The 13,027-nt window shown below is 38.6% G+C and overlaps 1 protein-coding gene across 6 annotated transcripts in view; it reads right to left on the reverse strand.

Annotated features, from left to right (window-relative positions):
- The window catches only part of fam13a (family with sequence similarity 13 member A), a 65,040-nt gene that overhangs the window by 44,439 nt on the left and 7,574 nt on the right, over positions 1–13,027 (reverse strand). For all 6 annotated transcript variants that reach the window (XM_074629387.1, XM_074629383.1, XM_074629386.1 and 3 more), the window contains 5 exons: positions 11,232–11,441; positions 9,015–9,189; positions 5,511–5,658; positions 3,293–3,376; positions 2,555–2,641 (listed from right to left, as the gene is read on the reverse strand). In XM_074629387.1, coding sequence (XP_074485488.1) covers positions 2,555–2,641; positions 3,293–3,376; positions 5,511–5,658; positions 9,015–9,189; positions 11,232–11,441 — 704 coding nt within the window. The remainder of the gene's footprint in view (positions 1–2,554; positions 2,642–3,292; positions 3,377–5,510; positions 5,659–9,014; positions 9,190–11,231; positions 11,442–13,027) is intronic.

Here is a 13,027-nt window from a genome sequence, read left to right on the forward strand (position 1 = left end):
GAAAAGGGTGTTGTTGTGATAATGAACTTCAACAGTGTTGGTGAGATGGTGCTGACATCTCGGTTGGTCTATGATGTTAAGGTGTTTCAATTATGCGTTTTGTACATCGTTGGGTTAAAAGTAGATCATTTAAGCCCATTATATAGGGTATAATATTTCTCACTAGACACACTACAAAATTACATTTTGACATGGTGACATAGTATGCATACTGACCATAGTGAATGATTTCAAACACAGTCATGGAAACTCCAAACGGACAAAGCTAAAACTCAAAGTGCAGGTCAGTTTGAATAGTGTTAACCACTGACCCGTCATGCTGCCTCCATTCCTGGTTCTCAGTTTCTGCCGATGCATAAACAGGCGCTAAAACCAAGAGGGAGCTAAATAGGCCAGATGGCAAAGAAGCCTGACAGACCAAAATGAGGATATGACCTGGTTTCTAAATCATGGATTAACCAATGATTTGAACTAAAATCTCAAAAGACTGCGAAGAAAGCCAAATAAAATATTTAGAGCTCAAAATGTTACTTTCTCTGCAATAATCTGCTATAATGAAAAAGCATTTGTATCTGGCCTTGAAACATGTGTCGCTGTTAACTGATCTCTATTCACTGACTGACAGCTCATTTCTCAGATGTCCAGTTTTTCAAAGTGTCTTTGCAATATGATCCATACCTGTTCTTGCTTGCACAACCACCAAAAATACTTTCACTAGACTTTTTAAAATAGTGGTTGTTTGTGTAAGCACTTTTGCTCAAAGAGATTTTTAAAAAATATTAAATTGTTTTTGTGTTCCTACCATAGCAACAGATGGGTTTCTTGCAATGCTGTATTTATTCAACAACAAGGACTTAGTAATAGGCCTACTCTAACAGTAATAACTGTGCCACTTTTGGAGTCCAAAGCTCATGTACCAACATAAACATCTCAAAAGTTCCAATCATAAATCAAACAGTGCTTAGGGCTCTAATTAAAGTGGGTGTGTTTGTTGGCTTGAGGCTGTTAAATACTGTATAATTTATAGACTTATTCACCTTTGTCTCGCAGTGCCACAGTACCAAACATATAGCGTTGCTCTGGTGGTGATGTGTGAGCTGTGATCAGTCCAAAATGTAGACTTTTAACGGTATATTTAGTAGTAGCAAGCATCAAAGTCAAATCTGTGTTGAGTCTAGCCTTGAGAGTGAAAACAGTTTTATAGAAGAGGTTTTACAGGAGTGTTTGGAAAATTCTGCAGTAAAAGTTAATATTTATAGTGATGAATCACCTGATAAATCATTAAGGAGCTCAAGCCTTTTACAGTAAATGCTATTTTCACTTTCGTAGGAAGTGAGGAGTGTGTTGTTAAAACTGTTATATCTATGCAATAGACCAATTCACAGTTGTAAACGTAAACATTCCAAATGTGTCCCAGTTTATTTCCTAGTCCGGTCTACCGTTTTAACTGAATTGCATTGCTAGGCAACAGCTTGGGTCCATGTCTACTGCCTGTCAGCTGATGTCATTCACGTACACTGCAACGGGAAATAAACGGTGACACATTTGGAAAGTGTACAACTGTGAAATGGTCAATAGAAACGTCAAAGGGAATCTGACGTCATCACCCTTTATAGGAAGTATGTTTAGCTCGCTGCATAGCTGTGCACTTACATGCATAGTGAGTGTGGAAGAGCAAGCATTACCTTCTTAGCTTAAAAATTGAAGTAACTTCAGGCATTTAAAAATAGTTACCAGCTCTGCTAAAAGCATTAGATGTTTCACTGACTACTGGGGGAAGTAAACATCCTTCATCAGCAGACGTTTGACCCTCCTGAGCTTATCTTGCTGTCAGTCAGCATTTCTTTTATCTCTACAGTGACACTGGTCTTGATATGTGGACCGCATTTATGGCATCAGATCTCTGTTAAACTGAATTCACAACAACCACAGCGAGTCTGTCTTTGTTGTCAAACTGAAGCCACACCTCACAGACATTACTATATTCATCACATACAGTATACAAATATGAACGTAAACACAGTTAATGTTGCATCTATGTGAGATCAAAATAACCGACTTTAAAACTGAATTTATTATGCTAAACTTAGCTCTCATATCGACCTTGATAAAAAATAAAAATGAAGCCAGAGCTCAATATCTATTACATGTACACAAACAGGAAATTTATAATTTCCTTAATTTATTAAATTCATGACCAAATGCAGCTTTTGTGGCAGGGTTCATCTGTAACAATGCTACAACACAGTTAGAAGAGCATACCATAGCCTGTGTATGTCTCTCACTGCAAATAAGTGTGCTGTTGTTTCCTGCAGCAGATTGCCTTTATCAAATCACATCATGTGACCGAGCAACGAGGCCACATGCATCAGAGGCTGTCTGAGAGATGACCTCATGCTAATCAGCACCAAGGCAATGCAGCAGATAAGAAAGCAGGAAGTATTTATTGGAAAGGGTGAGAAATAGACTGTAGTAAACCATTAGGCCAAACCCCTTAAACAAGAACAACTAATCACTTTACTTAATGACGGGAACAAACTCTTATTTTCTGTACCTTCTTTTTCCTCCGCCTCGCCTTTGGAGTGTTAGTGGAGGATTTGTTCAGAGGTTCTGCATCTTGTGGTGGGGTTTTTTGTCCAGCCTTGGAAAAAATGTATGGAGAGAAAATGCAAAGAGATTAAGATTTAAAGTGCACAGAAACATTATTTTTGGATGTAATGTTAATCATAAATTAATATAACCTAAAGCAAGTACTTTGCTACATTTCTCTATATATAATTATTTTGATAAAATCTGACAAGCTACAGTAAATGCTACACTAAAATTATAAACACTATCTAAAGACTCACTATCCTGAGAAGAAATGATAACTTATCAGTAATGTCAGTTGCTTATTATTAAAACGGTCATCATCTCTTCAGAGTGAGTGACCTGATTACCATTGCAGGCAGTACGCACAAGTCAGCTGACACTCTTTAAAGCTCAAAGAAAAACCTAGAGTACACAGACGCAAACAGAAATGGCTTTTGTGTTGGAAAACAGCTTTTCCAAAACATGCCCATGTTATGTTAATCACATCACACAGATCACATGGTTGGTGTTAAAAAGGACTATGTAAAGGAATTTCAAAGGGTTCATGCAAGTTTTGATCTGGGAATGTCACGCATAAAACACTGCATTTCACAGCAGAGAGACGCAGACGCAGGCTTCCATAGCAGGCACACTGAGGAGAATTAACACATAAACAAAGACGCACAGATGCAGGCGTGCTGCTGTAAAGCCCATCACACACCTTCTTTCTGGGAGCCGGTGTCGGTGTGTTTGCAGTGAGGTTGCTGTGTGACTCCTGTGTGTCTGCATCCGTCATGTGCATCTCCTGAGACCAGAAAGAGGACAAAAGAAGACATCACATTCGTAATGCACATACTGTACATTAGAGTAGCAAAAGGAAAATAAACTTTGTTCTCCAGCTCTTATTGTGGTAACTATAGCTTCATATATACAGTAGCTATGAAATATCCTTTTACAACCAGGGAGTCATTTTATAAAACTCCTGGGCATGTGTGTTCTACTTTTGCTTTTCTTCTGTCAGCCTTAACAACAGGGTTGAGAATAGATTTTAACAGGTTGACAATCTGCATCCTCAAACGCTCACATAAACACCTTCATGCACGCCTCCTGCTCATCAGCATTTTGTGGCTGGAGGAAAAGGCAACACCGGTGATCATATGTGCTGCGTTCAAACAGGGGGGTCAGTAGGAGAGGGGCCTCAGTAGGTTGTGCGTGCCTGTGCATATGTGTTTGTGTGTAAGACAACCTCATTCTGACTGAAGGGTTTCCCATAGTTCAGCGGGGTCTCAGGTGACTGTGCAACACAGCACTGACATTCGTGACTGGAAATGTTATCACAAAACATTACACTATATCTTCACTATATCGATATTATTTTACCGCTACAAGGAATATGGACTTTTGGATTTCATGAGCTCAGGTTGCATGTCATGTGTTCACATAATTTCTTAATTATTAACATCTTCAGCAGTTTTATTTTGCATGATATGCATAGTGTCACATGGGAACCAGACACTATGTTTGATGATGTTAAAAATGGGAGGAGAGGTACCCTGAGCGAAGAGATGAGAGGTCAAAGTCACGGGGAGCTAAATCCCACCGGCATCCAATGGCCCATGTCATGTTTCATGCCAATAACACAGTCATCAATCAACAGTCAGACGTTTGCTATAGACTGGTTTTGCTTGTGATAGGATAGTTGAAAAGATACTGCAGCTGTTGCAGCAGTAAATATTCTTCTCATTTCACCTTCTTCACTGGACTGGTCCAAACTTCAATTTATGTGAAGATATCAAATATGTCACACTCACTAAAATGGTCATAAAGCTAACAGCTTTGATTCTCTGCCCTTTCTGTGTTGACGTTGCTTGTTTCCTTTATGTTCACGAGGTTCACGAAACATACGCAAGAGTTTGACATTTTTACAAGTCTGTAAATACCATCAAAGACACTGACGTCATAATAATAATATCATAATGATGACGATAATTTCTCAAGGGATTATGGGGGTTTTAGGACCATTCATTCTACATTGGTGGATATTTTATAGGCTAAAGATAGTATATTTTTTTTCTCCAGTATATTCCAGTTTGACTACTTGAGAAAATAATAGAAACATAAATGAATAAATAAATGAATAAAAAAACAGTTTGGGGATTTTGAACTTTTCAGATAAATTTAAGTGCTCCTACTTTTGATGCTAAATAAGCCATTTAAAAATCCCATTATCTGAAAAAATGCTTGAAACAAAGCTATTTTTCTTAGCTTGTGAAAAATATTATAAATACAAACAAAATGGTCAAAAAATCTAAATATTATTTAAAATTTTGGTTTAATTTCATTTTGCTTAAAAAAGCTCTACATTTATATATATTTGACTAAAAAAACAGTGAAACTATATTGAAAATAAATATTGATCTGAATCTATTCGCACAATTCTTAATGTATTTTAAGAAATGTAACATTCTCAACCAGAGTCTGAGATCATATGACTTAAATGACTTTAAAATGGATGGTTTGCTGCTGTGCTGTTTCTTGCAGCAGCAGGATGCCGCCAGGAAAACCAGCAGACCAGATAAACTAGCTAATCAATAAAGACATCAGCCATCGAAGCAGCAAATATAAATCAACAACCAGAGACTCAAAACAGCCACCTGTGGAGGAGTCACTCCTGCAAGGCTGAGATATAAGATCAATAGTTAAATCAATTTTAACTTGATATTATTTTAACTTGTATTTATAAACTATCACTCCTCCAAGTGGATGGGCAGAGGGTGAGGTCACAGTCCAGAGAGGAGCTCATACTGTTTAAAGTGCATGGGCACAACATGTGACTCACAGTTGGTTGTCTTACCAGTTGCACTACATTGTACTGACCACCGACACAGATCTATTTCATATAAACATTGGCATCTGGTGCTCCTATGAGTATACAACACCTTGACAATAATACGGTTTGACAGCTCTTCTGTGCAGCCTTTTCCGTCTCTGGCCGACTCAAATATATTGCTGTAGTTCTGGATGAGCTTGACCATGATCTTGTTACAGATATTTTGGTCCTTCATCGCTTCGAAACCAAGACCCACGCTGGAAAAGAGGGAGAAGAGACGAAAAAAAAAGCAAACTGATGAGATTTCATCAAATTCTTTAAACATGACAGTAGCAGTGAAAAATAAAGTTGAGACTTTGTTAATTAATTTGTTTCTTTCTTTCACTTTGCAGCATTCAACTAATTCAACAATAATTTTGATACTGAAATTAAAAATTAGTCATCAGTTAGTGGACTTGATTAACAAAGGGCGCTTTCAAAAGCCATAGTTCGTTTGGCTAGTCAGAATCAGAGTGAAACTGATAGTTTTAGTTCATTTTCTATTTAGCCTGGTTCAGTTTCACATTTATCTTTTCCGTCTCTAGAGCTACCACTTCTATACAGGGAATCAGAGACTTTGAAATATTGAGTTTTTTTCTCTTTGACTCGGCACTGATCTACCGTGCGCACGAATCCCTTCTCTTCCAGTTTATCTGGAATGACTTTATAAATGTCACTATTTTTGTGGACTTTATTTAGCATATTCTGTATATTCTTTTCAGCCCAGATGTCAAGAAAACATCAGACTTATGCAGAAGTCCAAGTCGGATCGGTTGTTTTGGTTGGCACCAGAGTACGGTTACTGTGTTCACAACTGCCCAAACGAACTGCACCAGGGGTTGAACCGGACCAGAGTTCGACTCAAATGGACAACATATTGGCTTGTGAAAGCGCCCAAAGAAGAATTCAGCCGCCCTAGTGAATATGATGTCTGATGCTACTGAACAGCTGGTTGAGATGTACACTAGGCCTAATTATATAACTTCAATACACACACAAGTAGAGCCTCTGATGAAGAGAACAGCTTGTACAGCATGAAAACATATCCAGTACAGTTTCATCTTCTTCTCTATTCCTTACAGTAAGGCTTGATCTTTTTACCATGCAGGGTTTCCTGGCCTGAACTCTGTAGGCCGAAATGTACCAGCATGGTTTGAAACTCACTGTCCAGTAAGTCCAGCATAAATAGACCAGTGAGAACAGAGGTACTTAGTTTAGCAGCTGCATGGAGGCATATGAAACCACTGATGCATCATTTATTTATGAACATTGTAGTAACAATCAAATACATGACACAATGGAACAGTGTCTTATATATAACATTTACTTTGAAACTGTTCACTAAACTTAATCAGTGTTCTTTAACCTACAGCGTGACTTTTGATTAATGTAATGTCAAACATCTGATGAAAAATGTAAAAAAACGTATTAATGGGACATTTATGAGCAATGTAATACCATGTAAGTATCACTAGCAGACGTTTACACGTCATGATTTTATCTTCACTAAATAAGCTACAGCACCACCTGCTGGACAAATATTATGACAGATTAAAAAAAGGCCAGGACAGAGAGCATTTACAGCAGCCATGTTCTCATTATGTAATCTTTTATGTTTATACTTTCACATTGGCCTGTTTCTTGATTAACATACATAGATGTTCCCCCAATAAAGTACAGGCCAAGCCATTTATTCTGCTTCAAATAAAAATGTTTAAAAAGCTTTTTTGGTCTTCAATTATTGACACATTTTACAAAAACAGCTGCAGTGTCTGTGGGGTAAACTCAATATGTACTGCATGTTTTGAGAGTGTAATCATTCTACCCATCCTACGGCGCTGACATATGAAACCGATGTTTAATATCTGACTCACTCAACAGAAATAGGTGGGAAAGATGATTGAATCCCTCAGCTTTAGCTATCAGGACCGCCTGCATGCCTGTTTTTTTCCAGACACAGCAAAGTTGTCTTTGACTCTGTTATTTAAAGACTGCAACAAACATGGATGCTAAAGGTCACAATCAAAACACCAAACTTGCCAAAACTTTCAGGAATGTCAGTTATGTTCTTCAAGGATATGACCACACTAAAGTAGGCCTGTAAACAGGACTGCAGATGTGGATGAATACGTTTAGTTTGCCTTTGAGTGTTAATCATTAAAACTAATGTAAGACCGAGGCATTAATTTAACCCCCCAACCCAATTGGAAATTGGGTTGTGAGTATGATACTGATGCAAGTATAAGGCACTTACACTGACTGGTATATCTTAAGCATTTTAAAATGACTATACTCAATGTAATAAGTTAGATTTCTTTCTGTTTTTACTGTAACTATTCTATACATCTCTTCCAGCTTATTGCTTATTTTTCGGCTTGCTACTTTGCTGCTTTGGATCATTCTTATTAACCTCATTTCCAACAGCAGCAGGCAGCCGTTTTCTATGATAAGATAAGATATTCTATGATATTCTATTTTCTATGATAAACTGACTGTACTCCACATGCCCAGCACCAAATGGCAGACAGACAAAGTTAGCAACGAGCTGGTGAACATAGTGGAACATTTAGCAGCTAATGAGCCAGATACTTCCCGCACAAGTTGGTGGGGATCAAAACAGAGCTAAAACAATAGTGAATAGAGTCCTAAAACAGGAAAATTAGTTAGCAATTTAGCATTTCCGGTTCCCTCGTCTGTAAGTCAATGGTTTTTTTTAATGGGTTTTTAGTTATATGCCTGAAATAAGGTCTGTGGTAAACACAAGCTTAAAAGATTTTAACGTTTTGTTCTTCGACATAAATAAATACTTGTGGATTTTTAAGCTTTTATATGTCTTAAAAAAAGCGGCTAAATGAGACTACTAAACGACATTGAGCCGACTCGTCAGGCTTTACAGTCTCATTGTGTATACTCACATTCATGTGACCGTGGTGTAGTTCGTTTATAGCCTAACGTTAGCTTTTTACTTCTATCGTTTGCATTCACACTTCAAAAATCATAAAAATGCTGTTCATTTGTGGAGATTATTTTGCTGAACAAAACGTGTAAGTATTATAAACGTGCGTTTGCCGTAGAGCTTATTTTCTGTAATAATCCAAAACCCAATGGAAAAATCCCATTGGCTTTTTGTCGAGGGAACCAGGGCGATGCTAACTTCCTGGTTGGCCTACAAAAATACGTAATCCTGGAGCACTCTATTTTGGACTTAAATTCATCAGGTGGGTAGAAACACAACTCTAAATGAATGCTAATGTTGCTCCGTATCTGCTGGATGTGTTTATAGGCAACTATTTGCTAACACTTTTACCATATCAACTTATCATATCATTAATAATATGTCAATGTTGTGTTTGAGCTTGCTGCGGTGCCCCCTAAAGGACAAAAAAATATCTATAAATGCAGGTTGAAAGCTTTAACAAAACTGTTGTCAATACATGTAAGTACTTAACATTGTCTTGTTATACATTATATGTATATGAAGGATACAAAGCAAAAATTTAATGCTGGGGTGATGGTGAAATTGGTCTATGGGTGTTTATTTTGATGTATATCTTTAAAAAAACGTTCAACTCACTGGAAGACACTGGGTCCAAACACGGTGGCGAGATTGAGGGCAGTCATACGGTTTTCTTTGTGGTTGCACTCGACAAGGGTGAGGAAGTGGCAGAGGTAGCGGAGGAGACTGTGGTGGACGTCTGGAAGCTGCAGGAGCAGGTTTCTCATATCTGACCAAGAGACATCACCGCACTCTATGGACACACAACAAGACATCAGAACAAGTCAAAGGTTGGGATCCTGCTATTTTCATTTTTTTTTACAGTTACTGGTGTTTCCCGTTCAGAAAAACTGAAACTTCTGACTAAAACATTTTAGTAGGAAAGTTGATAAATGCTCCAGTACTTGAAGCAGCCATAACTCAACATTGGTCAAGTCTTTTCGCCCACAGTCAGATGACCAAGAATGAAATGCTGAGTGACACGACCAACTGGATTTACTTTGGAGCAGGAAAATGTAAATAGACTTTTAGTGAAACATGGTAAAGTTAAGTTTAGTAAATAGTTTTACAGCCGGTCTCCAGGAGGCAGCGATAGCTCCGTCCACCTGCTCTCTGTAATATCTAATCTGTAGTTGTGGTAACTATGTGAGTATTAGAGCAAAGAGCCTGAAAGTATGTTGATGCTATTACTGCGCACACATAATTGGGTCAGAGTTGGATAAACGGATATGGCTTCTGATCCCGAATGAATGAGTGACGCAAACGTGCGTGGGCCTACGTGAGTGTGTGCATGTATATATGAAGGCGGGAATGTGTGTACGTCTGTCTGAGTAAGTAGAGCGTGATGGGGAGAATAATGGCTTAGAGCGATCACAACTACTCTAGCTGGGTCTGATTGTGTGTGTATGTGTGTGCAGTGTGCACAAGTGTGTAAAGTAAATACATGTGTGGGTTTTTGAAGGTTAGTACATTAGACACACACACCCAGTGGATGGAAAAAAAAACCACTTACAAGCAATTACATGTATGTAGAGGCCACTTAAACAAAGAGGATGCACATCAAAAGACACACCAACATAAAGCCAGACAGTCAGAAGACCAAAAATCACTGCAGAGAATGACATACGATGTGCGTGGACATAAGAGACCAGCAGAATTAATTGAATTTAAGGTGATAAACTGAACACTTTTGCTTGAATGTTTTTGTTAGATTACACTGAAAATAAAAGGTAGCACCAATGTTATTTATTTTACTTTTTCAAATCAAAACAAATACATAGCAAAATATGACAGCATCAATATCAAAACCGTTCTGTATCAACCATGATTTTGTACTAGTAATGCAGAGAGCAATGGGGGACAATAAGGAGTCACTGATTTAAAATGAATTATTAAGAACTAAGTACAGTCAAAATCGAGAGAAAAAAAAATATATCAACAAGGGACATTAAAACATTAAATTGTGAAATGTAAAAATCTTAACATTTAACACATTGTAACCAGGAAATGAGTGTGTTTGATTTTTAACTGGATAAATTGAAGTCTCACTTAAGTCTTACTGTCCTTATTGAGATGTGCAGACATTGTTGACTTAATTGAGGCACATAGTTTATCATACAACTAATCAATCTGCAACTTCATCTGCCTATCCATCCATTCATCATACACCTTTGATGTTTTTAAGTTTGACAAATACTGGCAAGGAGGCCAAACAAATTTTACAAAGTATAGCAAACTCATTTTACTCAGTAGTTATGGCCAAGTCCTACAACAAAGAGAGGTTATTTAATGCAGTGTTTGGCTGCAGGCCCTGAAAAATAGTCTGATATTTATGGGGTCTGTAAGGGAAAAGCAAATACTGCCGCCAAAATGTGCACTCTCCTCCCATTAAACAGATTAAACCCAGTGATGGAGGGGAGCAGAGTGAGCACAGACACACTACACCTGCCAAATCATTCACTTTACCTTTCATGACCTCCAAGATTATTGCCAAAAATATGAGGTCCATCACTCTTCTTGTCACATAGACTCCCTCTCTTTCTCTCATACACCCCCCCCCCACACACTGCCATTATATGCCCTCTGGTGCAGCTGACTGCGGTGCTAATAGTACATTTCAGCGCTTAAAAATAGCTTTGCTTACATCATCCACATATTCACTATACTTGTGAGGATATAAATATCACATTGTGGATTTGGGAAGTTGTTCAGAAAAGGGATCATATGATGGTTTAAAAATGTAAAGTGATCTACTTGAGCTGGTAGGATAAGTCTAGAGAAACTACTTTCTGTTACCTTGGTGGAGCTGGATCAGCGCCTGTTGGACTGTTGAGTCTACCAGACCCACTGGCAGGTCCCTGAGGTACCGCTTGAGCAAGCTGGCCACTGTACTCAAATCAGATTCAGAGAGAAGGTCCACATCCTCTCCACTCTCCAGCCGCTGTTTCAGGGTCTCCACAGAACGGACATTCCCGTTCACTCTGAACAGACCCTCCTGATGCAAGGCTGGAGGAAAATCAGAGAAACATTATGAACTGTCATCTATAATAAGAGAGCTGACTAGGGGTGAAATTAAATAAGCTGGCCCCCTTAAATTTGTCTTATTATCATGTTTTCCACAGAGGGCTAAAACAATTTTACTATCAGTCTTTGGCTGATTCATTTTTGTCCTGCTATTGGTTTTAGGATTTTGATGTTGGTCCGAGCAACTATCAAAACAACTGGCAAAATGTCCATTACATTTGATCTTATATGAATATCATTTTTCTCCTGAGGATGATTTGTAGTTATTTCCTGACCTCTTGATCTTTCATGTACAGTAGCACCAATGTTTCCTCTAGCACCATCATGAGGTCAAAGTTTCTACTCGTTCACAATGAATTAGGTAATATATCAAAAATACTGTATAATCTTGAAATTTGATTATCTTGACATTTGCAGAGCACACATAATGATCCCAATCAAATCATTTTCATTCTACCTTAATTTAATCCAATGTCTTTTCTTCAGGACAAAGCACGCATTTTATTCCCACTAAATGGCGAAATCATGTTTATATCTTCGACAATTCTGTAGGAGTGTAATTGGACTAACGTTAACAAGCACCAATTATTTTCAATAATAATGTGGAGGTTAAATTAAAGGGACTGTTTGTAACTTCTTACACGAATAAATTACCAGGGTCGCGTGTCCCATGCATGTTCGCGTGTGGCTACGCTGTTCAGACAAGACTCCAACACAAACTACACGGAAGCACCAAAACCGCAAAGTTCTATCTAGTGAAGCCTGTCTTGCAAAACAGTGTTGGCCGCGGTCGTAGTACGCGGGGGAGACCGTAGCTTCGGTCTCCAGGACCGGATTCTCTGCTGTACTCTGCTCCTCTGCCTGCCTGCCTTCACACAGCTCGCTCCACCTCACGTGCATGTGCGCACACTGCAGAAGACTTTGTCGCTCTGAGAATATCTAGTGAATACTAGTGGACGTTAGTGCAGAAATAAATGCTGCAGCTCCTCCAGACCAACAGAGGTTTTCCGTGTCTTTTGAAATGACGGGGCTCTGCAGCGAGAAACTTTATCGTCTCCGACCGGGTGCCGGCTGAAGCAGGAGAAGCCAACACTAGGATCAGCATTGATTCATGGAGAGACCTTCGTCTGGTCAGCTAACATTACTGCCAAGCAGCTGAAATATAGAGTGATATTGTGGTTTTAGCTGACGTGTGTTGCCTCACTGTTTTGAGCAATGCTAGTTCATGTCTATGTAGAGCGAGCAAAAGCGCGAGCCCGACGCTGACTTAACGGCCACAGGTGTCGCTGTTAAGAAGCATGTCTGATTCTCACAAACAGTCCCTTTAATGTGGAGTGTGATAAAAAACATTGAACTTAGTTTTGTGTGACCTTGGACTAACGTTAACATGTGAAAGTTGGAGGGGTTTTCAAGCACCAATTATTTTAAATAATAATGTGGAGGTTAAATTAACGTTACAACATATATGTTTTTAGAAGCGCAAGTGACTAGCTCGCTTCTTGTGATAGAAGCTGAAGAGCACAGGCAAACAAGGTGTATTGCAAAGAAGTGAAACTCAGCTGTTAGTT

This window comes from Sebastes fasciatus, chromosome 3, assembly GCF_043250625.1.
Source record: "Sebastes fasciatus isolate fSebFas1 chromosome 3, fSebFas1.pri, whole genome shotgun sequence".
Classification (NCBI taxonomy): Eukaryota; Metazoa; Chordata; class Actinopteri; order Perciformes; family Sebastidae; genus Sebastes; species Sebastes fasciatus.